Raw genomic sequence first — 19,856 nt, 5'->3', positions numbered from 1 at the left:
CGATGCAATGAACCGGCGACGGCGGATTGCAGCAGACAAACCCGCGAATGAGTCGAGGCCTCCAAAGTCAGTCAAAGTGTCAGCCATATGGCATTGTTTATTATGCGTCCCGTCTCACTGAGAGGTGTGCCGCGCGATCATAATGGGGAGTGGGCCTCCACTGAAGGTGTTTGTCTCGACCCCCTCTCTGGAGCACCGCAAGCCAATTGCCGGAGCCCCCCCAAAGCTGCAACCCCCTGCTGCAGGACACATCAACTTTCCCGCCCGGAGAGCCCGCCCCGGAACAGACGGGATCAATGAGAAACACGCCAGGTGCTGGATAACCGCCGGCTGGTGCGCTTCGTCCCGCCCAACCACTCTGCTTCCATGGCTTGGCGACCGACCGCCGTCCCGAAGCAGATTGGCTCCAGCGCACAGCCCGAGGCAAGGTCTCGGCGGGGAGGCAATTGGTTTCTCGCAAGCAGTTGTCGGCTAGCCCTACTGACTCGGTGGCAATGGATTGGTTGCGGCCTATTCGGTAGTAGTCATCTCAACTTGGAACGTATATTTGTAGGAAACAAAACGATGTGTTTCGAGCAGGTTCCTGAAGCCTGCCAGGTGGTGCTGATGATCAGGTCGGGTACCTAGTACTACAGTGCTGTACTCCCCGCTGACACAGCACCCACTAAATAAATCGGTCAAGGTAGCGTTGAGTTATGGAGTACAGGCACCGCGTACCAGAGCACTGCAGAGGCGTACCTTGGTTGCGCACACGAAGCCGATAACTGCAACTGGCCGCGTCGGCAGCTCCACGGACACCAGCGGGCGGCCGGCGCGCCGCCCCGCAGCGCAGAGGCCCCTGCTGCTGCCGCTGCCGCTGCCGCTACGTCGCTCCAAGTCCATGGCCCCCCCCCCCCGGGCCCGTCGAAACCGCATTTTCCCAGGATTCCGGGGGAGGGCGATTAGCGCCCCGGGCGACGACGCACCACCGGAATCTCCATCCCGTCTTGGAAGGCCACATCGCCTCGCAAGCCAACGGAGCCACGCCCAACGACGCGGACGCCTCACGTGCACGCCTTCCTCTCACTCATAACCGCCTTCTCCCTCGCTCACCTTAAGTCGGCCTCGTCGCCCCCGCGAGCTCGACGCGGACGGCACGCGCTCGCCCGCCGCCGCCGCCCGGGGGGTCTCAAGCCATGATTGTGCCGTTCCTGGCGTCCGTCCTCGCCGGCGCCGCTACCGTCATCCTCTTCCGCTATGTCTTGACGTTCCTCCCCTGGTTGGGCCGCCGCGCCCTCGACGTGATCCCGACGCGGTACCGTCCAGCCTCGCGGCCCGAGGACGAGCACATCCAGGTCCTCGTGCTCGGCGACATTGGCAGGAGCCCTCGCATGCAGTACCACGCCATCAGCGTGGCCAAGCACGGGCGCCATGTTGACATTGTGGGATACAAAGGTGGGTGGGCGCAGCAGCGGATAGATGCCTGTCATCACGTTCATGACGCTGACAGCAGACATAGAGACTGCGAGGCATCCCGACCTCATTGGGAACCCCCGCGTGGCCATGTATGCCCTCGCGCCGACTCCCGAGTGGATCGCCTGGGGGACCCTGCCCTTCTTCATCAACCTGCCCGTCAAAGTCATTCAGCAGTTCTGGACCCTCTTCTACACCCTCATGTATGCCACGCCGCCAGCTCGCTGGATCATCATACAGGTATAACCTACGCGCACGAGTCCGACTTTGATCTTTGTGTGTTGGTGTTGACCCTTTCTTCAGAACCCACCATCTATCCCAACCTTTCACGTAGCCCTCCTGGTCTCTTTGGTCCGAGGCAGCAAGATCGTCGTGGACTGGCACAATTACGGCTACTCTATCCTTGGCCAAAAGAGATTCCGCGGACCCCTTGTCCCCATTTACCGATGGTATGAAATGGGGCTCGGCCGCTTCCTCGGCAACGCCAACCTCGCCGTGACCGACGCAATGACCCGTCAGCTCCAGGGAGGTCGCTTCAACCTCAAGAACCCGGTCTATACCTTGCACGACCGCCCTGCTGAGATATTTCAGCCGATTCCGTCTGCCAAAGCCCGCGCAGCCTTCCTATCAAATCTCCCAGAGACAAAGTCCCAAGCCAAGGATATCATAAACGGTAGCGTGCGTCTCATTGTCAGCAGCACATCTTGGACTCCGGACGAAGACTTCGGCATCCTCCTCGACGCCCTCGTCGCCTATGCCAATCCGGACGTCGGCTCCACGGTGGAGCCTCCGGCGCCCATCCTCGCCATCATCACCGGCAAGGGCCCGGAGAAGGCCAAGTACCTGGAGCGTATCAAGGAATTGCAGGAGGGCGGGCGACTGCCGGGGACGCGCATTCTGACCGCCTGGCTCTCCAATCGCGACTATGCCACCCTGCTCTCCGCAGCTGACCTTGGAATCTCCCTACACAAGTCGAGCTCGGGGGTCGACCTGCCCATGAAGGTCGTTGACATGTTTGGCGCAGGGCTGCCCGTGGCCGCGTACTCGGCCTTTGAGAGCTTCGGCGAGCTCGTCAAGGAAGGGCAAAACGGGTGCGGGTTCGAGACGTCGGAGCAGTTGACGGAAATCCTGCGCCACCTGTTCAGCGCAGAAGGCGAGGCAGAACTCGCGCATCTGAAGAAGGGGGCTGTCAAGGAAGGGTCGCTCAGGTGGGACGAGGAGTGGGATCGGGTCATGGCACCACTCATAGAGGTTTTAGAAACATAAGCCGATAGGTGTCGATGCCAAAGCATCGCCGCCGCCGCCGCCGACTCGACATGAACAGGGTCGTCCAATGCATATACAGCCTTGATTTTGAACGCTAAACAAATGGGCTCCAGACACCAACTAATGCACCTCCTGCCACGGGAGCACCGCCGGTTCCATTCTCAAACAAACAACAAAACGCTGCCGTACGCTGTGCTCACGTCCCATCCCCCCACCTATTCAGCCGCTACGCCTTCCGTTGTGAGCCGGTTGGGTGGCCCTCGGGGTCTCAGTCTTCGCCGAGGCTGTCGCGGACGCACTTGCGACACCTCTTGCGAAACTCCTTGTGCTTGCCCTCGCGCTCCTCGCGGAACAGGCGGGCGGCCTCGACGTTGGCGGGGCTCTCGTCGTTGGGGTCGTGGAAAAGGCTGAGGGTGCTGACGAGGATGGTCTCGGGGGACTGGACGGGGCTCCAGCGCTCCGAGGCGGCCTCGTAGCCGTACTCGTCCTCCTCGGGCGGATGCAGGATGGAGATGCACAGCGCCCCGGACTCGTAGATGTTGGGATGGAACGGCACGGGTTGCTGGAACGTGAGCGTGGGGGGCATGTGCGGATAGTTGGGCGGGAAGACCATGCGGGCACGGAAGTTACCTCCTATAATATTGGACAAGGTCCCAGTCAGAAATCTACATACCTAGTTGTAACGTGGTAGGCAGACAGCATGTAAGCCGGAGGGAGGAGGGGAGGCCGAGACAAGGAGAGGGGGGAAAAAGAAGCCGCCCTCACCGCCATAGTATTTGCAGTCGTCGTTGATCATCAGCATCACCTCCCACTCAAAGATGTTGGCGTCGTTGACGAGGCCACACGAGATGCCGGGCAGATCCTTGCTCGCCTGCATCTCCTTGAGCTGCCGCCTCAGCAGCGAGCCGGCAGCGGAGGTGGCAGACATGACCTGCGGTGGACTGTTTTCCCCCCGACCGCTGCGCGGTGCGCGTCTTGGGCGGGCTGTGGTCGAATCGGGGGTGTGGCCGAGGACGTGGTCTTGGACGGGCGGCGGTCGCGGCGGGAGGTGGTGGGGGGGGGTGAGAGGAGGCGAAGCGTTCCCGTCTGCAACCTCGCGCGGGTGTGCAATGCAGGAGAGCTGTCGAACCCTGCCTGCCTGCCTGGGTGGGAAGAAAAACAAGGGGGGAGGGAGGGGGAGTGGGTGGGTGTTCTGTTCAGGAACGTGGAGGCCGATTTGCTCGCTCTCGTCGCTTTTGCTCGATGTCGTCGGCGGGGAGGGCTGGTGGTGTCAGTGTGCTGTGTGGCAGGGAAGATGTTGGTCGAGGGGTGGTGGGGTTGGTGATCTGAGAGGCTCGGCGGACGTGGGGAGGAAGTCGGGGCGGGAAGCTGGCAGAAGAAGCAAGTGGACGACGGGCCCCGCCGAGGAGGGAGGGGCTGACCGGCAACCCAACATGATGAGCAGCCACGCCTACCTACTGCTAGTAACATTGGTATGTATGTACCAAGGGTTGCGAGGCCAGCCGCACGAGCATGGTGAGTGGATGGATGGGTTTATTGTCGTAGCGCAGCAAGTTGCGGAGGGGAGACTGCGTTGCGAGGTATCGCCGTGTAGGGCATGAGACACAGCAGCCAACACAACCATATGGGCAGTAAAGGCCCATCTATCAGTATATCCAATCGCTCAAAGAGATAAAACGCCATGCCTTCCTTGCCCGCCCTAGATCTAGTCGCAGATCGATCCGGCGCGGCGCCAAACAAAGATTTCGCCATCTATGCGGGTATCAAGATCCGTTTCACGCCCGTTTTCCCACTCCCACTCAGCGATGTCCATCGTCATCTTTTCTTGGACGTTCCAAATCCCGTAAATCCCATCTGGGCCATCATGTCGTCCTCGTCGTGCTCGCCCTCGACCCTGACGTCGTCGCCGTACTCGACCTTGACCTTGGCTTCCTCCTCGCGCTGCAGGCGCTTCTTCTCCGCCTCGGCCCGCCGCTTCTGCCGCCTCTCCTCGGCCTCCTTCTCCATCTCCTCTTCGCGCAGTTGTAGACGGTCCTGCAGGCTCGTGGCCTTTTCCTTCTCGAGGTCGTGCTTGCGCCGGATGTAAAAGGCGATGCGTTCGTGCACCTCGGCCGCCGACGCGCGCTTGACCTCGGCCGTCTGGCCCGTGTTGAGCAGGTGCTGCATCGTGTTCAGATGCTCCACGAACTGCAGGTTGTCCTTGAACGTCAGGTCGCACGCCTCGCAGTAGAATCCCGCGCTGCGCCAGCGCTTGCCGACGCCCGCGCCGGCGGGCACCAGCTGCGTCTTGCCGACCTGCGCCGTCAGGTCGATGACATTGCGTCGCGCCGTCGTGTACGTCTCGTCGCCCGTCAGGGGCTTGTGGTATTTCTTGCCCGCGAGCTTCGCCTCGTACCGCGCCTTGGCCTCCTCCTTCTCGCGTGCCTCACGCTCCTTGGCCTTGGCCGCGTACTCGTCCAGGTCCCATGTCTTGCGGAAGTCGGTGTCGCCCGCGGGCGCGCCGTACGCGCCGCCCTTTTTCGAGTCGGCCATGGCGCTGCGAGGCTGTGGTCGTGGTTGCTGACGGCGATGCTGATGCTCGGCGAGCGTGACGACGCGAAAAGTTGAATGAGGCCGGGCAACCTTGCCTGGAGGGTGAGTGCCTGCGGGTGCTCTCGCTAGCGCAATGACGTCCCGCTGAGAGCCGCCCACCGCGCCGTGCGGCCATCAGGTTGCTCCACCACTCGTCGCATGGCTGTAAATGCCCCGCGGCGGGGCATCGTCGAACCTCAAGTCGATCCTCGATTTTTCCGAACCGACAAGCCGGGACGCATATCGCCAGACGCCCCAAGATGCTGTACCTGGTCGGTCTCGGTCTTTCCGACGAGACGGACATTACCGTCAAGGGCCTCGACGTCGTGAAGAAGGCCTCGAGAGTGTACCTGGAGGCGTACACCAGCATTCTGCTCGTGGACCAGTCTGTTTTGGTGAGAGACGCAGCCGCCGCACCACCGACGCACCAGCCGCTGACACATCGCAGGAGAGCTATTATGGACGGTCGATAACAATTGCCGATCGCGAGATGGTCGAGTCGAACAGCGACGAGATACTGCGAAACGCCAAGAACGAGGACGTCGCCTTTTGCGTCGTTGGTGATCCATTTGGGTAGGCGTGCCCGGTAAATGACCATTCGTCGGGAGCGATTGCGACTGACAAGGATGCAGAGCCACGACGCACACCGACCTGGTCATTCGAGCGAGAGAACTGGAAATACCTGTCAGGACCGTGCCCAACGCCTCCATCATGTCTGGCATCGGCGCCTGCGGCCTGCAGCTGTACAACTTTGGCCAGACCGTGTCCATGGTCTTCTTCACGGACTCATGGAAGCCCTCATCGTTCTACGACCGCATCAAGGAGAATAGAAGCATTGGCCTGCACACCCTCGTCCTCGTCGACATCAAGGTGAAAGAGCAGAGTCTGGAAAACATGGCCAGGGGCCGGCTCATCTACGAGCCGCCGCGCTACATGACCGTCGGCCAGTGCGCGCAACAGATGATCGAGATCGAGGACGAGAGAAAGGAAGGCGTGTATACTCGCGACAGTCTGGCAATCGGCGCCGCCCGTGTAGGCGGAAAGACGGAGAAGTTCGTCGCGGGCACATTGGAGGAGCTATGCGACGCAGATGATGCGCTGGGGCCGCCTCTGCACAGCCTGGTGTTGCTGGGCAGACGAGCGCACGAGTTGGAGAGCGACTACGTCCGCGAATTCGCGGTCGACAAGGAGAAGTGGGACAGGATATGGAAGGAGGACTACGGCAAGCAATGATAAATTCATATTAGAAGTATACCCATCATCGGCCTCGTACTACTTGGTACACACTATCTGATGCGCAGGACCGCAGTCTTGCATCTCATGACACGGGCTCCTCAGTGGCTGGCCCGCCACTGCTTGACCTCGTCTTGCGAGATCTCTCTCAGATTGTTCACTTGAGCAGGCTTGCCCGTCATGGCTCCCTGCACTACTTCAACTGCCCGGCTAATGATGTTCTTGGCCACGAGCGAATATGTCGTCGAGAGCATCTTGACGCGAATGACGCCAATGCGCGGGTCGTTCTCCGATCCGTCGTGCTTGCCGTCGCCAAGATCCCCGAGCCACGCCTTGAGCGCGGGGTTGTAATGCTTCCTGACGAGCTCTCTGTCCGTCACTATCGCGGCCTCGCCAGAAACGGAAGCCCACTCGCCCGACACATTGAGGAAAGAAATGTTGACGTGCGGGTCGCTCGACAGGTCGTCCGTCTTGCCAGACTCGGTGTTTGTATGGAACAAAAGATCGATGCCACCAGACTCCTGTGGAGGCAATGTTAGCTGTCATGTATTCCGAACACGAAAAGACTTTGAATGAGTCGTACAGTAGCGGCCAAAGCCATGCATCGTGAAACCAAATTCTTTGTTTCAGCCTCGCGAGTCGTCATCATGCCAAACTTGCAAGACGTCATGAACTGAACCAGGTCGTTGATCTTGGTCTCCAGATTGGGTTCATCTGCGTTGGCCGCCTTGTACGGGTCGGCAGGCTTGTCGCCAACGGAGGTGTTGGAGAAGGACATGATGATAACTGCTGTGTTTCTCTTTATGACTTGAGTGTACCAAGTAGCATTGAGGATGCGAGATGTATGATATTATACATTTTCATATCTGGTCGATTACCTCATGTGCGCTATATCGCGACCGTCATGTCGACTGATCGCATATGTCCACGATCGGGGGTTCATCATGACGTCAACCACATTGAGACAGTGTTCGGCGGAGGACCACATGCAGGCGTACTAGTAGCGTTGCCTAAACGAGCCGCCCGAATAGGTACCCTATTTATTTTTTCTGTTTTCCAAACCTCGACAAGTTGACGAGGCTGAGGTTGACGAATCCCCGTGTTCATCGGGTCCGCCACAGGTTTTGGCCGCAGGAACCTTGCGTCGGCGGAAGCGAGGGCTGCGGTGTCAGGCCGGACCCAGGAGGTTCCATGCAGCAAATTGCAGGGACGGGAGCCAAGCGAGGTGGCCAGTGGTGGTTCGACGGACCCCCGCCATCGCGGCAGGAGCTGTGCTACGTACGAGTAAAATTTCGCCCACCACCAACCTGTGCATCGCAGCGTCAGTGCTTCTCTCCACGGGCCCAAGCTTGGCTTGTCAACCGTGCCGAGCCAGACTCACTGCACTCGGAGAGAGAGGGACAAGACAGCCCGACGCTGCAGTCGGCCCCTCGATCCACACGCGATTCCGCGATTCGCCAGCACCCGACCATGTACCCGCAATCCTCCACGCCTTGGGGTTTGTGCATCTTCGTTAGCACTGCATTTGTCTGTAAATGGCCAGGGAATACCGGTGAAGCTTTCGACGAGGCAGGCACGATCCCGTCACATGACGTCGTGGTCGACCCATCGGAGTGCCATTCCGTACAGTCGTGGAAGGCGCAATAGCCCTCTCTTTCCCCGCGCCTCCTCCTGGCCGTGGCAGCCAGAATACTAAGCTGGAGCCCGGCTCAGCGTGTCGACGCCCGCGCCAGCCCGACACAGAAGGAGCAACCGCGACACGGCCCATTGCCTGCCCACAGCCCACGGCCCACGCTCGCGCCGACACTTGCGCCTGCCTCTCGACGAGCCTTGACGCCTCGTCCACGGCTTGAACTCCCAACATCCTCGCGAGCCAGCAATTAATTCTTTTTTCCCTTCCATCTCATCCTCACGCGAGCAGCCACCAACCCTTCTCCTCGCAATCAAACCGCGCGTCCTCATCTAGCCTCCCCCCCCAACGCTCGTCATCAGGCCAGGCCAGCACGGTCTGGGATCCAGGCGCCTTCTCTTCTTCCCTCAACTTAGATCCCGTCCTGTCGCCGTCCTCCACCACCTCTGCCAGCGCCTGGACGGTTTCCTGCTGGACCGAGCTCCCTTCCCCATCACCCGTCGAGTCACTGCTCCGACGGTACCAACCGATTCCAAGCCATGTACCACTGCTGCCACATCTGAATTCATGTGCCACAGGCGAGTCCTTTGAGCGACTTTTGACTACCTACTACCGCATTCTCCCCGTGCACCAGGCCGGGCTTTCTTTTCCAATTTGAACAACCATCCTTTTCAGCACACCACCAACGCGAAAACTTTCTTCGTCGTGGAGGCAATTTGAGACATTTGCCTCGCGGGCCCGGCGAGGTAGCTCACCTCGGCACACTCGGCCGATTCCGAACCATTCATCATCCTTGGAATCCAGCAGCTCGCCGTCCCACTGCCACTGCCACGGACCGTCTGTCTGCTCGTGGTCAATCACCACCTTGCCCGCTCGTCCAGTTTGCTGTTGCAGCCTTCACCCGAGGCTGGCACAGATTTGGGCATTGCAGAAAGCCCAGCAGAATGGCTTCATCTGCGCCAGTGGTACGTGATTTCCCCCTTTGGACCCCGGCCACTCCGGATGCCGTTAACTGACCGGGATATGCAGACCGTCTTCCCTTGGGAGTGCCGGGATAAAGAGGATCAGGCCAAAGCCTCCTATGAATTCCCTCTCCGGCGTGCCAACCAGGAATTGACAGAGGAGAACCTGCGCCTCAAGCGTATCCTGCGAGAGAATGGCATCTCTTGGTCCCCGGTTGCCCAAGCCCATCTCAAGCAGCGAGACCCTAACAAGCGCCGGACCCGATCGTCCATGGCGCATGATCTCGGCCGCCCGCACCTTCCCACGGAGGTCATTCTGCGCATCCTCAAATTCGCTCTCACGAGCGCACATCCGATCATTGACCCCCTTAGCCCTACCACGTCCGACCACCTCACTGAGCGCGAGAAGACAAGAGGCAATCAGATTGCCATCCACATCCTGGCCACCTGCCGAGCACTGCAAGTCGAGGGCACTCGTTACCTTTGGGAAGGTAATGAATTCACGTTCACGACGCCCGAGGCCCTTCGTCACTTTGCGGAACTGAGCCCTGGCTTTCGCCACAAGGTCACCACCGTTCGCCTTCGCATTGTGGCCCGATACTACGACGACCAGCGTCGTAAACACAAGCTGGAGCGGTACTACCATGCCGATTTGAAGCGAGATCAGAACCTCAAGGTCCAGATGAGGCCCAAGGAGACACCTCTTGTGCGTGGCGGGTTTCGGTGCTACACTTGGACCCAGATCGTCGACTTCCTTGCCGCTCTCCGAGCTCCCTACGACCCGGCTTACCGTGACAAGAAGAATCCTCGCCCCAGGCTGTTCCCTGCGTTGTCGACTTTGCGGATGGATCTCGTCAACTTTTCGGACACGCTGCTTCCCTTTTCCGGCTCTGAGCTGCATGACATTGCGAGCCATGAGCTTGGATGTACGCTCAATGAGCTGCAGATTACGGGAATGCCTTTCGACGACGCCGGCATGAAGGCGTCCGCCGAGCTCAGTGGCATGCTCAAGGACGAGGGACTCTATCTCGACGGCCCCGCCTCGTTCATTGCCCTCTCCAAACACTTGCAGCCCTTGTCGGGTCAAAGATGGTGTGCGCGAGTCATCCGGGCCTGGAAGGGAAATCCTGTGGGATCCGACTACGACGATGACGATGAAGTTGACGACAACCTCGCACACTTCAATGGCAATCACCAGCGGCTAGGTGCCCTTCCTCCCGCTCCTGTGGAACAGGGTCACCCAACCTCCACCCGGGATGAGGACACGGTCATCTGGAAAAAGGTGCCCACATCCCGCGATGGCCACAAGCGCACCTGGATCCAATTCTCTCGATTTAGTGGATACGAGATCAACGACCTGGATGATGACAGTGAAGACGAAGGGGTCTGCCCCTGCTGCGGAGAGTCGCATCCAGGCTCGTCCTTTCTCGAGTACATGATGGCGGATGATCTGGACTGACACCCGTATCAGCACGACCCTTGAGTGCATTGATGGTCCTTGAGTGCTCTATTGTCGGCAATGTGCAACGGGAAAACGGAGTTCGGTTTTGGCCATTGGGCGAGATGGAGGACAGCATTGCTGCATGACTAGATACCCTTTAGCTAGCGGAGACGTTCCGGCTTGCGTGAGTTTAATGAATGGAGCTTGTTTTTTTGAGCCAAAGGTCTCACAACGCTTGTCGCGAGAATTTCCCACGTTGCCGATGTTTTGCTGGGCGGGCGGCCACTGAGGTGACGCCGGGCGGATGCTTCCGCTTGCGGATGGGGGGCGGCAAGGCGGGTCGACACCTGTGGTAATTGTTAGTGCAGGGGTTGGAATGCCACGGTTCCCCAGATTTGTAAGCCTCACCCGCCATCAGTCAACCTCGCACCATCAGCCACCATTGTCGACCGCAACCTTTTCGTACTGGTGTGTCTTCGATGGACACAAGCCACGATAACGGGACGCGGTAGACTCGAAAGCGGCCGCCTTCCTGCCACGATCAAACATTCGTCCATCGCTACCCGGGATGAAGCTGCTCGACATGCGCTTGCCCGCCCTAGCGGCGCTGGCCATGTTCGCGTCCATGGCCATGAGCGAACACACGAGCAACTGGGCTGTGCTGGTGTGCACGTCGCGATTCTGGTTCAACTATCGGCACCTCGCCAACGTACTGTCCATGTACCGGACCGTGAAGAGACTGGGCATCCCGGACTCGCAGATCATCCTGATGCTGCCGGACGACATGGCGTGCAACCCGCGCAACGCGTTCCCCGGAACCGTGTACAGCAACTCGGATCGCGCAGTGGATCTGTACGGCGACAACATCGAAGTGGACTATCGCGGGTACGAGGTGACGGTGGAGAACTTCATCCGGCTGCTGACGGACCGCGTGGGCGCCGAGATGCCGCGCAGCAAGCGCCTATTGACCGACGACCGGAGCAACATCCTCGTGTACATGACGGGCCACGGGGGAAACGAGTTTCTGAAATTTCAGGATGCCGAGGAGATTGGTGCATACGACCTCGCGGACGCGTTTGAGCAAATGTGGGAAAAGAAGAGGTAGGCTTGCAACATGTGTCTTGCGTTCTACACACTTCAGCAAAGGCTAACCATGAGCAAGGTACCATGAGATTCTCTTCATGATCGATACCTGCCAGGCGAACACCATGTACAGCAGGCTATATTCACCAAACATCATCGCCACCGGCTCCTCCGAGCTAGACCAGTCCTCGTACTCGCACCATGCCGACAACGATGTCGGCGTCGCCGTCATCGACCGCTATACGTACTACAACCTGGAGTTCTTAGAGAGCCAAGTTCAGGATCTGAACAGCCCCAAGACGGTGGGTGATTTGTTCGACAGCTACGACTATGAGAAGATCCATTCCCATGCCGGCGTCCGATACGACCTGTTTCCCGGAGGGGCAGAGGCGGCTCGCAGCAGGCTCATCACCGACTTCTTTGGCAACATTCAGAACGTCGAAGTGGACCGCGCCAAGGATTCGGCGCTGGAGGAGCAGCTCCTGGAGCTAAGCAAGATGATCTCCTCGTTGAGAGAAAAGGATGCTGAGGAAGACGGAGCGAGCAAGAACGTGACGTCTGTTCCCGCTAGCATGCCGACGGAACCCGCCAAGAAGCTTCAGGGAGCAACAGCGCTGACAGAGGATAACTGGTGGACCAAGAAGGTCGTTGGGGCGTCGGCCCTGGCTGGATGCGCTCTGCTTTGGGGGCTGGGATCGTTCTTGGAATGAGAGCACTCGTTCGACGTGCGTTTGTTGAACTACGGGACGTGGTTCAGAGGCTCCTTGATGCAAGTCATCGATTCCTTGGGGCCGGGGTCAAGGTCTGTTCGACAAGGCGGGCGGACTCTGATGGCGAGCTTGACCATCACATCAAGGACCTTCGTGGTGTTCAGGACTGATTTGGTGTATTTCAGCGTAATGCAAGGGTGCTTTCTGCATTGTTTGAAGAATCATGGGATGCATGCAGTCTACGCTTGGTATTTTATCACTTAGCAGAATATACCGGAACGTGTTTATACAAAGTGTATGATCCTGACGTGAATGATAATAGCAAACCCTATGTGACCTGAGCATACCATTCCAATGTGCCATGTGATTAGTCAGCGGTCAACTTCAGTTCGAGTTAAGGTGACCTGAACTCGGCGACCTCACGTCTCTATCGTACACACAGAGGGTTGTTCACCAGCGACACTATCCAGAGGGTAAAATACATGCACAGCGCGTGATGGAAGGTCCATGAGGCTCGTGCAAGCGCTCCCTGGCAGCCATAAAGACGCGGAATGATGGACCGCGCAAAGGTACGTGTGGGCTCCAGGATTCACTTAAGCCAACTAATGAAGCCGCTGGGGAGAGCTATGTCCCATCCCTAGCTGCTTGAAAGGATCAGATTGAATGCGCGCTAACAAGATAAACCAGCTTCGTCCACTGGAGAGTCTGTACTTCAGGTTCCGGCCTCTCGCGCCACACGCCCTCTCCTGGTCTTGTGACGCGGAGCTGGCCGTCGCTCTTGACGACTCTATCCACGTCTTCCTCCCCGACTTCCCTGCGAACGTTGGTCACGACGACCCGGGCTCCGGGAAAGGCAGCGATGTGGCCCACCCGCAGTTCTCCATGGCGCTGCACGCGGCGGCTCTCATCCAGCCGGACCCGTCCATCAACGCGAGGCTCTGCGCCTCGGCGGGCGTCAAGATCCTCAGGGCACGCGTTGGCGAGGACTTCAAGCTCCAGGGCGTCGGAGGCGGGCCGGTGACGGGGGCGGGCGCGGCGGTGGGCCAGGTCGTGCGCGTGGAGTGGTCGCCCGGCGGGCTGGGGCACAGCCTGCGTCCGGTGCTCGCGGCCCTGACGACGAGCGGGTGCGTGCTGGTGCTGGGCGAGCACATCGACACCAACTCTACCATCAACGCCAGCGCCACGGCGCGCACGTTTCGGAACTGGAAGGTCCTCTGGGGGCTCGGTGCCGGGCTGCCCATCCCTGACGCTCAAGGCGGCCGGGACGGGGTCCGGTACATGAAGGAGAGGATCGTGTCGTTTTCGTGGGCGAAGGAGGTGTCGCCCGGGCGGGCACTGCTCGCCTACGTTACCCACCATCGAGAGGTTGTCATCATGAGCGTGCAGTACTCTGGCGGCTCGCGGCGTGCTGATGCTCCGGGTCAAGAGTACGCATGGAGGCTCTCGGAGCTGGCCAGGTTTGACGGCAGCGGCCCTCACAGAGGCATGGAGACTGGCGATGCCGACTTCGTACCCAGCGGTACCGCATTCTGTCTTAGATGGAGCCCTTGGTACGTGGCCACAGACTCTCGAACGGCAACATTGGCGTATATTGCTCGAGACCATGTCGGCTTCCGCAGGATTACGATTCGGGGCGACTGGGAAGCGGGAGGCGACCCGGCGGTTGATGTCGAGGCCGCCGACACGACGGGGATATGCATCCCGCTCGGCACGGACGCCCTCGTCGAATGGGAGGACGCTGTACGAGCTCCCCGCACGTTGGTTCCGATGGTCCACATGTGCTAACGGCGAGCAGATTTGGCCCGACGGCGAGACGTGGATGGCGCGAGGCATCATCGCGACCCCGTTCGTTCCGAGGCCGTTCCAGGTGGACCTGTGCGGCAGCGTGAACCGGATCGCGCGCCACGCGGTAGATGAATGCTCGAGCCTGTACGCCAGCGAGGACGAGGCCTCTACCAACCCAATCACCGGTACTTCTTGAATACCTGGTGCGTGTGCCAATCACGAGTTCAGTGCTGACGGCGCGAGCACCCCACAGGTCTTGTCATTCACCGGCCCGGTCCAGGGGAGAAGCCGCCCGCGCCGCGGTACTCCATCGTGAGGCTCTCCGCCACGGCGACCAACCAAGATTGGTACCAGACCAACGTGCCCGAGGGGGAGATGCCGCTGCCGCAGTGGGCGGAGCGGGTGAGACGGCTCACGCTGCGGACGGCCTCGCGCGTCGCCGTCATGCAGGGCGACTATTCGGACCCTGAGTCTGACGACGACGACGACGACGACGACGACGATTACGAAGATGACAACGAAGACATGGTGGCGGTAGTCGACGGCGAAGAACAAGTCGGGAATGGCGAAGGGGAGCCGCCTCTCTCCAAGGTCCCCCCACACCGCTTCCGCTTCTGGGGCCTCGCCGCGTCCCCCGGCGACGGCACCACGGCGGCGCTCGTGACACGGCACAACACGCAGCACGCGCACCGCCGCGCGCGGTCCAGCATCTTCTTCAGCTGGCGCGACGGCCGAGGCAGCACCTCCGCCGACGGGGCCGGGGCCGCGTCGTCACGTCCCGCCCCGCCGGACGGCTTGACGACCGAGGGCCGGCTCTGGGAGGCCGTGTACGGAGGCCAGGGCGACGTCGCCAGCATCCTGCCCCCGGACGGCGCGGAGGGCCCGTCCGCGCCACTGAGCACGGCACTGCATGACCTGTTCCGGGACGTGGCCACTCGCCGGGGATGCGTCTTCTGCGACGCGAAGCTGACCACGCTGGGCAAGGAAGCCAGGTGCGAAAGCGGACACACGTTTGGTGAGGTTTCCCCCCCATCTCCTCTTGTCTCTCTCTCTCTCTCCCTCCCTCTGAGAGAGGGCCACGCGTTTCGCGCAAAACAAAAGTGCTAATGCAGTCTTTCGCAGCGACATGCGCCGCCACAGGCCTCGCCATCATGGCCCCCGGGGTGTCGCGCCAGTGCGCCGTCTGCGGCCTGCGGTGCCTCAAGGTGTCCGAGCTGGTGGCCATCGCGACCGAGTACCTGGGCTCAGTGGGCGCGGGCGCCGTGGACTCGACGGGGGACCTGTGCGGCGGCTGCGGCGGCAAGTTTGTGTCCTAGGAGCAGGTGGGGGAACGCGCGCGCACACACCCCCTCCCTTTCCCAATAGTGGGCAGAGGCGCGCGGGGGGGGGGGTTGCTTTGGGCCTCCTGACGAGAAGAGCCTTCAGCAGCAGCTTCTTCAAATACACATAGTTGAAGCAACGATGAGGGCCCTCTTCGTCAGGCCAATGGCAGCAAGGGCATGTTGCGTTTCGACTTGACTGGGAGAAGCGGGCAGGCCCACCATCGATGCGGGCCAAACAAGCCTGACGGCTCGACCACAGAAGCATAGGGCTATAGCCAGTATATAGGTAGTAATGGAACCACGGCGATCCAATAAACGTCCATGTTCATGTTCCTTTTCGGATATCTCTCGCATCCCTGGGCCCGTTGACCCAGATAGAACCAGAGCCAGAGCCAGAACGACATACTCGCTACGGGAAGAGGAGCATCGACCTGGGCGCGACCCGGCCCGACATGGGACACAAAACGCGGACGACATCATTCAAGCCTTCGACAATCACGGTGATATGAAGAGGCCGACATGATTGCAGCAACGTCTCATCATTCCTATCTGGACAAGCGTGACGTCCTCCCCTCGACCATCATGCCCCAGCTACCACATGGCCATCCACCACCAACCCCCGTCCAGCACTCACTGCGTTATACACGCTGGACCCTGAAGACACCCCAATGTTCGTTTCCGGCTACGGGACGCAGGGCGGGGAAGAACAAATAGACATTCGGACATTACGAGTATGGCGTTCCGGCATTCCAGCTTGCATCTTCGTGGCACGCGACAAGCATCCTGTCCTTTCGTCCATACTTCGTAGCGTCGGTGAAGAGGTGCCATGGACCGAGAAAGCCTGCCGACGACCGTATGTGAAAAGGATATATATCAACATGGAAATTGCACCGGCCCCGGAAGCCCTTCAAACGGAGGTTCCCCGAAGCACGGTTCCAAAATAAAAAGGGCGGTGAAAGAGCGTAGAGAAGGTTGAAATGCTCAAAATGCGTTCCTTCGATCGTCTAGGATCATAAGCACAAAATCGCGTCGTGCGGTATCCATGCCGCACCACGTCTCCAAACGCCAATCTTTTTTTGCTGCAGGTCACGCCGGCTTATTTGTAAAGTCGGCCGCCCGGGGGCAGATGCTCAAGGAGGGCGACTGCCCATTCAATATGCCTGGCCAGGGACCGGCTTCCTGCCAACGGGGCCCGCAGGTGGCCCAGAGGAAGATCCTGGAGACATAGGCTCCTGGGGCGAAGACTGAGGGTTCATCGGACTGGGCCCGAGCGGGCTCACCCGCCGAGCTGAGCTGTTGGGGCTTTGTGGCGTACCAGAGGGACCTTGCCTCGGTCCCGGGGACTGCGCTCGCGGGCCGGGGCTCATCGGGCGGCCCGTACCCATGGGCGACTGGGGTCGACCGCCATACCCAGCCGGCGAGGCCGGGCGAGGGCCAGGGCCGGGAGGCCCCATGCGCGGATGAGACGGAGATTCGGGGCGGCCGGGTCGGCCACCGTGAGGCATGCCCTGCGGAGCCATCGAGCGCTGTCCGTTGCTGACGCTTGGTCCTCGAGGCCGGCCGTTGGGGTTCACGGGGGGGCCAGGACGGGCGGCCCCTGGAGGAGGGCGAGGCTTGACCGGACGGGTGGACAGGCAGGTTCGAGGCACCACGCCTTGCTGCGATCGATCCAGGCGAATGACAAGGGCCTGCGAGAGTCAGCACGTTGATTTTTGACAGAGCCTAACATGGTCAAGACACTCACCCAACCGTCGTCGTACTCGTGGAGCAGACGGACCAGCTCACCAGCCTTGAGGCCCATCTCGTCCTCCAGTGTGGGTTGGAAATCAAGCTGGACTCGGTGCACGGCGGAATTCTGAGGACCACCCGCCGCTGCGATGGCGGCGGCACCACTGGAAGCCGGGGCAGCAGTGCCGGGCGCCACCGAAGAAACACTGAACTCAGTACCGGCAGGACTCGGGGGTATCGTGCCAGGATGGTGAGGCAACGTCAGATCGATATTCTTCGGGCCGCCATTGCGCATCGATGTCTTGCGAGCCAGGCCGGCTGCTGCACCCGCGCCCACAGCAGTGCCAGCGGCGGCGGCGGCGATAACAGGTCCATTCGCGGTTAGTGGGTCCACGGGGCTCGGCGGCGAAACGGATCGGGGGGTGGTGGGGCCAGAGCCGTTGACGGACCCGTTGACGGGAGACGGGCTGGCACGACCATGGCTTCTCTCCTCCTTGATCGGGCTCGGGACTCGCTCGGCCTGGTTGCCGAATGGGTTGGCAGGGTTGGTGCTTTGGCTAGTGCCAGGGCGCTCCCAGGCGCTGCCGCCGACAGCTCGCGCCGACGCGCCAGCAGCGGCACCGGCGGCAGCCCCGCCGAGCATCATGCCCGCCCCCTTGCTGGAGCGCTTGTTATCAAGGCCGTTCCAGTTGGGAAGGAATTGAGTGACGGGACGCAGGCTGATTCGCGGGGCCTTGGGGTCAGCCTGAGACGCAGAAGCGGGCTCGAAGGGGGTCGGGCTAGGGGCGGGAGCGGCGCCAAAGTGATGCTTCTCGTCATCGTCCAGCTGCTCGCGCTCGGTGGCAGCCTTGCGGCGGCGGTTGAACAGGAAGAAGACGAGCAGACCGACCACAAGGAGGCCGCCGAGTACACCAAAAGCGATGCCGGCCTTGGCCCCGGTGCTCGGTCCTTGGTCACCCTTTGACGAGTCGGCGGTAGAGCTCGGTGAGGGCACGCCAAGAGTGGATGATGGTTGGCCATCGCCAAGACGGGTGGCGCGCGTAGACGAAGGGTCAACAGTGGCCTTTGCAATTACAGAGTCGACCGAGGACAGACTGGTGTTGGGTATTACCGAGGGCATTGGCGTTGACTTGGTGTGCTCCTGTGGTGTTGTCGTCGGCGGCTGCGTCTTGTTTTCCTCAGTGGGAGTTGTCTTGGGCTCCGGCTTTGGTGTTGGAGCAGAGCTGGGAGGCGGCGGTGGCGGCCTTTGGGTAGGCGTGTCCTTGGCCTGTTGGCCAATGGTGGAGTATCCGGCGACGGGACCCTTGAAGGTCGGCTCCATGGTCTTGTAAACGGTGCGAACAAGCGTTCCGTCGTCGCCTATTCCCTAGTCAGCCTGGAAACACCAACAGGCCCGCGCAAGCCAGGCGCAATGCTCGAGGGCAACGGCGCTGGAGACTATCGTCGGGGGCTAGTAGTACCGTCGTCTCTCTGGACCTTACCATTGTTGTTGTTGCCGCCGCCGCCGCCATTGTCCTTGAAGGGGTTCATCTTGTCCATCCAGCGGTCGAATTCGTCTCCGATGTCACGCCTGTCATGCAGATGGCGATGTTGGTGGTGCGGCATCTTGACCAGGCGGCGGGAGGAAACGTCAAGTACACTTTCGTCAAGCGCGGGCGGGGATATAACGTCAGCCGCTCAGGAGAGTGAGGGGACTTGACGCAGAACGCGGCAGGAATGCCAAGGGTATCCCAAGTCGAGGGAGAAACGAATGTATGGGTGCGCTATCGTGCGCGGCGCGTGTTTATTGTCGGGAGTGAACGAGGGTTGTCTCAGACCCGCAGGCTGGGTTTAGTGATACTAGACTGTACTGCGTCGGGCCCTGTCAAAGGAGGGTAGAAAGCGAGCCGGACCTGATGCCGAGCGAGAAAAGGCGGTGATGCGCGAAGGACGGTCGACGGCGAGTCTTGAAGCTCTGCTCTGCTTTGTTCCAAGGCTTCGGGTGCCCGAGACTTTGCTCTGGGAAAAGGAACGACGGCGGGGAGAATGAACGGAACGAGCGGACCGGCGCACACGCAGCTGGGAGTGACGGATCGGAGCGCTGCTGGTATACACAGTCACACGTCGGCGCTCACGCACACACCCACGGTTTCACGCTGGACGAGCGTTGCGTGAGGTGGCAGCGGAAGTGGACGGACGGTGAGGGTGGAGAAGAGGAGAGGGAGAGGGAGAGGGAGGAGGAGGACAAGGAGGAGGAGGAGCAGGAGGAGGAGCAGGAGGAGACGATTTAGAGAAGGAACCCGCAGACAGGATGGCACCTCGAGCTGGACATGGGGCTTGATGGAAGCTTTGGTGGACAGAACGGGGGGGGACGCCTGGACAGGGGCACGAGCACCGCTGAGCTGGGACCACCTTGGCGCCGAGAGGACCCGACAGGGCGAGGTGAGATCGTAGCTTAGCTTATTAGCTTAGCTGGAGGTGGGCGGCGCGGCGGCGCTGGCTGTCAGCGGGCAGGCAGAGAGCTATCCCGTGGGGGGATTGCTGCCCCGGAGCGGTGCAATCTGACGAGAGAACGGGCGGGCGAGCACAGTGAACAGGTGCAGTGGTCTGATTGACAAACGGTGCCGCCCGGCGTTTCGTTGCTGGGATCGAGTGGATGGGATGTTTGTGTGTCTGTCGAGCGAGCGAGCAGGG

At 60.7% G+C, this 19,856-nt stretch overlaps 9 protein-coding genes across 10 annotated transcripts; 5 read left to right on the top strand and 4 right to left on the bottom strand.

Annotated features, from left to right (window-relative positions):
• The first annotated feature begins 920 nt into the window (after window positions 1-920).
• ALG1 (Chitobiosyldiphosphodolichol beta-mannosyltransferase) lies at window positions 921-2,833 on the top strand. The gene is made up of 3 exons (XM_047989361.1): window positions 921-1,434; window positions 1,499-1,692; window positions 1,756-2,833. The coding sequence occupies exons 1-3, from the start codon at window positions 1,176-1,178 to the stop codon at window positions 2,716-2,718; spliced, it is 1,416 nt and encodes a 471-aa protein (XP_047845360.1). The 5' UTR covers window positions 921-1,175; the 3' UTR covers window positions 2,719-2,833.
• A 153-nt stretch (window positions 2,834-2,986) lies between these two features.
• On the bottom strand, window positions 2,987-3,646 carry JDV02_007827 (E2 ubiquitin-conjugating enzyme; the record flags this gene model as incomplete). Its single annotated transcript, XM_047989360.1, has 2 exons — window positions 2,987-3,351; window positions 3,484-3,646. The coding sequence occupies 2 exons, from the start codon at window positions 3,644-3,646 to the stop codon at window positions 2,987-2,989; spliced, it is 528 nt and encodes a 175-aa protein (XP_047845359.1).
• An 887-nt stretch (window positions 3,647-4,533) lies between these two features.
• SNU23 (U4/U6.U5 snRNP associated protein) lies at window positions 4,534-5,250 on the bottom strand (the record flags this gene model as incomplete). The annotated part of the gene is made up of 1 exon (XM_047989359.1): window positions 4,534-5,250. One exon carries the CDS (start codon window positions 5,248-5,250, stop codon window positions 4,534-4,536), a length of 717 nt encoding a protein of 238 aa, XP_047845358.1.
• Window positions 5,251-5,499: 249 nt separating this feature from the next.
• Window positions 5,500-6,559, top strand: DPH5 (Diphthine methyl ester synthase). Its single transcript, XM_047989358.1, has 3 exons — window positions 5,500-5,684; window positions 5,738-5,862; window positions 5,922-6,559. The coding sequence occupies exons 1-3, from the start codon at window positions 5,550-5,552 to the stop codon at window positions 6,520-6,522; spliced, it is 861 nt and encodes a 286-aa protein (XP_047845357.1). The 5' UTR covers window positions 5,500-5,549; the 3' UTR covers window positions 6,523-6,559.
• A 64-nt stretch (window positions 6,560-6,623) lies between these two features.
• On the bottom strand, window positions 6,624-7,300 carry BLI3 (BLI-3 blue-light-inducible Bli-3 protein; the record flags this gene model as incomplete). Its single annotated transcript, XM_047989357.1, has 2 exons — window positions 6,624-7,043; window positions 7,106-7,300. 2 exons carry the CDS (start codon window positions 7,298-7,300, stop codon window positions 6,624-6,626), a joined length of 615 nt encoding a protein of 204 aa, XP_047845356.1.
• A 537-nt stretch (window positions 7,301-7,837) lies between these two features.
• Window positions 7,838-10,831, top strand: JDV02_007823 (uncharacterized protein). The gene is made up of 2 exons (XM_047989356.1): window positions 7,838-9,117; window positions 9,182-10,831. Exons 1-2 carry the CDS (start codon window positions 9,097-9,099, stop codon window positions 10,571-10,573), a joined length of 1,413 nt encoding a protein of 470 aa, XP_047845355.1. The 5' UTR covers window positions 7,838-9,096; the 3' UTR covers window positions 10,574-10,831.
• Window positions 10,832-10,965: 134 nt separating this feature from the next.
• On the top strand, window positions 10,966-12,637 carry GPI8 (glycosylphosphatidylinositol anchor biosynthesis). The gene is made up of 2 exons (XM_047989355.1): window positions 10,966-11,656; window positions 11,718-12,637. Exons 1-2 carry the CDS (start codon window positions 11,124-11,126, stop codon window positions 12,346-12,348), a joined length of 1,164 nt encoding a protein of 387 aa, XP_047845354.1. The 5' UTR covers window positions 10,966-11,123; the 3' UTR covers window positions 12,349-12,637.
• A 154-nt stretch (window positions 12,638-12,791) lies between these two features.
• On the top strand, window positions 12,792-15,971 carry JDV02_007821 (uncharacterized protein). 2 transcript variants are annotated; one of them, XM_047989353.1, is made up of 5 exons: window positions 12,792-12,917; window positions 13,036-14,088; window positions 14,144-14,318; window positions 14,387-15,148; window positions 15,256-15,971. In XM_047989353.1, exons 1-5 carry the CDS (start codon window positions 12,900-12,902, stop codon window positions 15,447-15,449), a joined length of 2,202 nt encoding a protein of 733 aa, XP_047845352.1. In that variant the 5' UTR covers window positions 12,792-12,899; the 3' UTR covers window positions 15,450-15,971. The 2 variants fall into 2 exon arrangements, with proteins under 2 accessions (XP_047845352.1, XP_047845353.1); XM_047989354.1 differs by having other exon boundaries at window positions 14,387-15,971.
• Window positions 15,718-19,586, bottom strand: JDV02_007820 (uncharacterized protein). Its single transcript, XM_047989352.1, has 3 exons — window positions 18,644-19,586; window positions 17,200-18,542; window positions 15,718-17,143 (listed from the first exon to the last, which is right to left on the bottom strand). Exons 1-3 carry the CDS (start codon window positions 18,786-18,788, stop codon window positions 16,607-16,609), a joined length of 2,025 nt encoding a protein of 674 aa, XP_047845351.1. The 5' UTR covers window positions 18,789-19,586; the 3' UTR covers window positions 15,718-16,606.
• Window positions 19,587-19,856: the final 270 nt, after the last annotated feature.

The sequence above is a fragment of the Purpureocillium takamizusanense genome, chromosome 7 (assembly GCF_022605165.1).
Source record: "Purpureocillium takamizusanense chromosome 7, complete sequence".
Lineage (NCBI taxonomy): Eukaryota > Fungi > Ascomycota > Sordariomycetes > Hypocreales > Ophiocordycipitaceae > Purpureocillium > Purpureocillium takamizusanense.
This window is presented reverse-complemented; position numbering and strand designations above follow the sequence as displayed.

Bases quoted from the DNA above. Each gene is read 5' to 3' on its own strand.
- DPH5 (XM_047989358.1), top strand. From the start codon at position 5,550: ATGCTGTACCTGGTCGGTCTCGGTCTTTCCGACGAGACGGACATTACC. The intron at 5,685-5,737 runs GTGAGAGACGCA...GACACATCGCAG, and splicing joins TCGTGGACCAGTCTGTTTTG to GAGAGCTATTATGGACGGTC. The intron at 5,863-5,921 runs GTAGGCGTGCCC...ACAAGGATGCAG, and splicing joins GTCGTTGGTGATCCATTTGG to AGCCACGACGCACACCGACC.
- GPI8 (XM_047989355.1), top strand. From the start codon at position 11,124: ATGAAGCTGCTCGACATGCGCTTGCCCGCCCTAGCGGCGCTGGCCATG. The intron at 11,657-11,717 runs GTAGGCTTGCAA...ACCATGAGCAAG, and splicing joins CAAATGTGGGAAAAGAAGAG to GTACCATGAGATTCTCTTCA.
- JDV02_007821 (XM_047989353.1), top strand. The intron at 14,089-14,143 runs GTACGAGCTCCC...AACGGCGAGCAG, and splicing joins TCGTCGAATGGGAGGACGCT to ATTTGGCCCGACGGCGAGAC. The intron at 15,149-15,255 runs GTGAGGTTTCCC...AGTCTTTCGCAG, and splicing joins CGAAAGCGGACACACGTTTG to CGACATGCGCCGCCACAGGC.
- JDV02_007820 (XM_047989352.1), bottom strand. From the start codon at position 18,788: ATGCCGCACCACCAACATCGCCATCTGCATGACAGGCGTGACATCGGA. The intron at 18,543-18,643 runs GTACTACTAGCC...ACTAGGGAATAG, and splicing joins TAAGGTCCAGAGAGACGACG to GCGACGACGGAACGCTTGTT. The intron at 17,144-17,199 runs GTGAGTGTCTTG...TGACTCTCGCAG, and splicing joins ACGAGTACGACGACGGTTGG to GCCCTTGTCATTCGCCTGGA.
- JDV02_007823 (XM_047989356.1), top strand. From the start codon at position 9,097: ATGGCTTCATCTGCGCCAGTG. The intron at 9,118-9,181 runs GTACGTGATTTC...CGGGATATGCAG, and splicing joins TGGCTTCATCTGCGCCAGTG to ACCGTCTTCCCTTGGGAGTG.
- ALG1 (XM_047989361.1), top strand. From the start codon at position 1,176: ATGATTGTGCCGTTCCTGGCGTCCGTCCTCGCCGGCGCCGCTACCGTC. The intron at 1,435-1,498 runs GTGGGTGGGCGC...CAGCAGACATAG, and splicing joins TGACATTGTGGGATACAAAG to AGACTGCGAGGCATCCCGAC. The intron at 1,693-1,755 runs GTATAACCTACG...CCCTTTCTTCAG, and splicing joins CTCGCTGGATCATCATACAG to AACCCACCATCTATCCCAAC.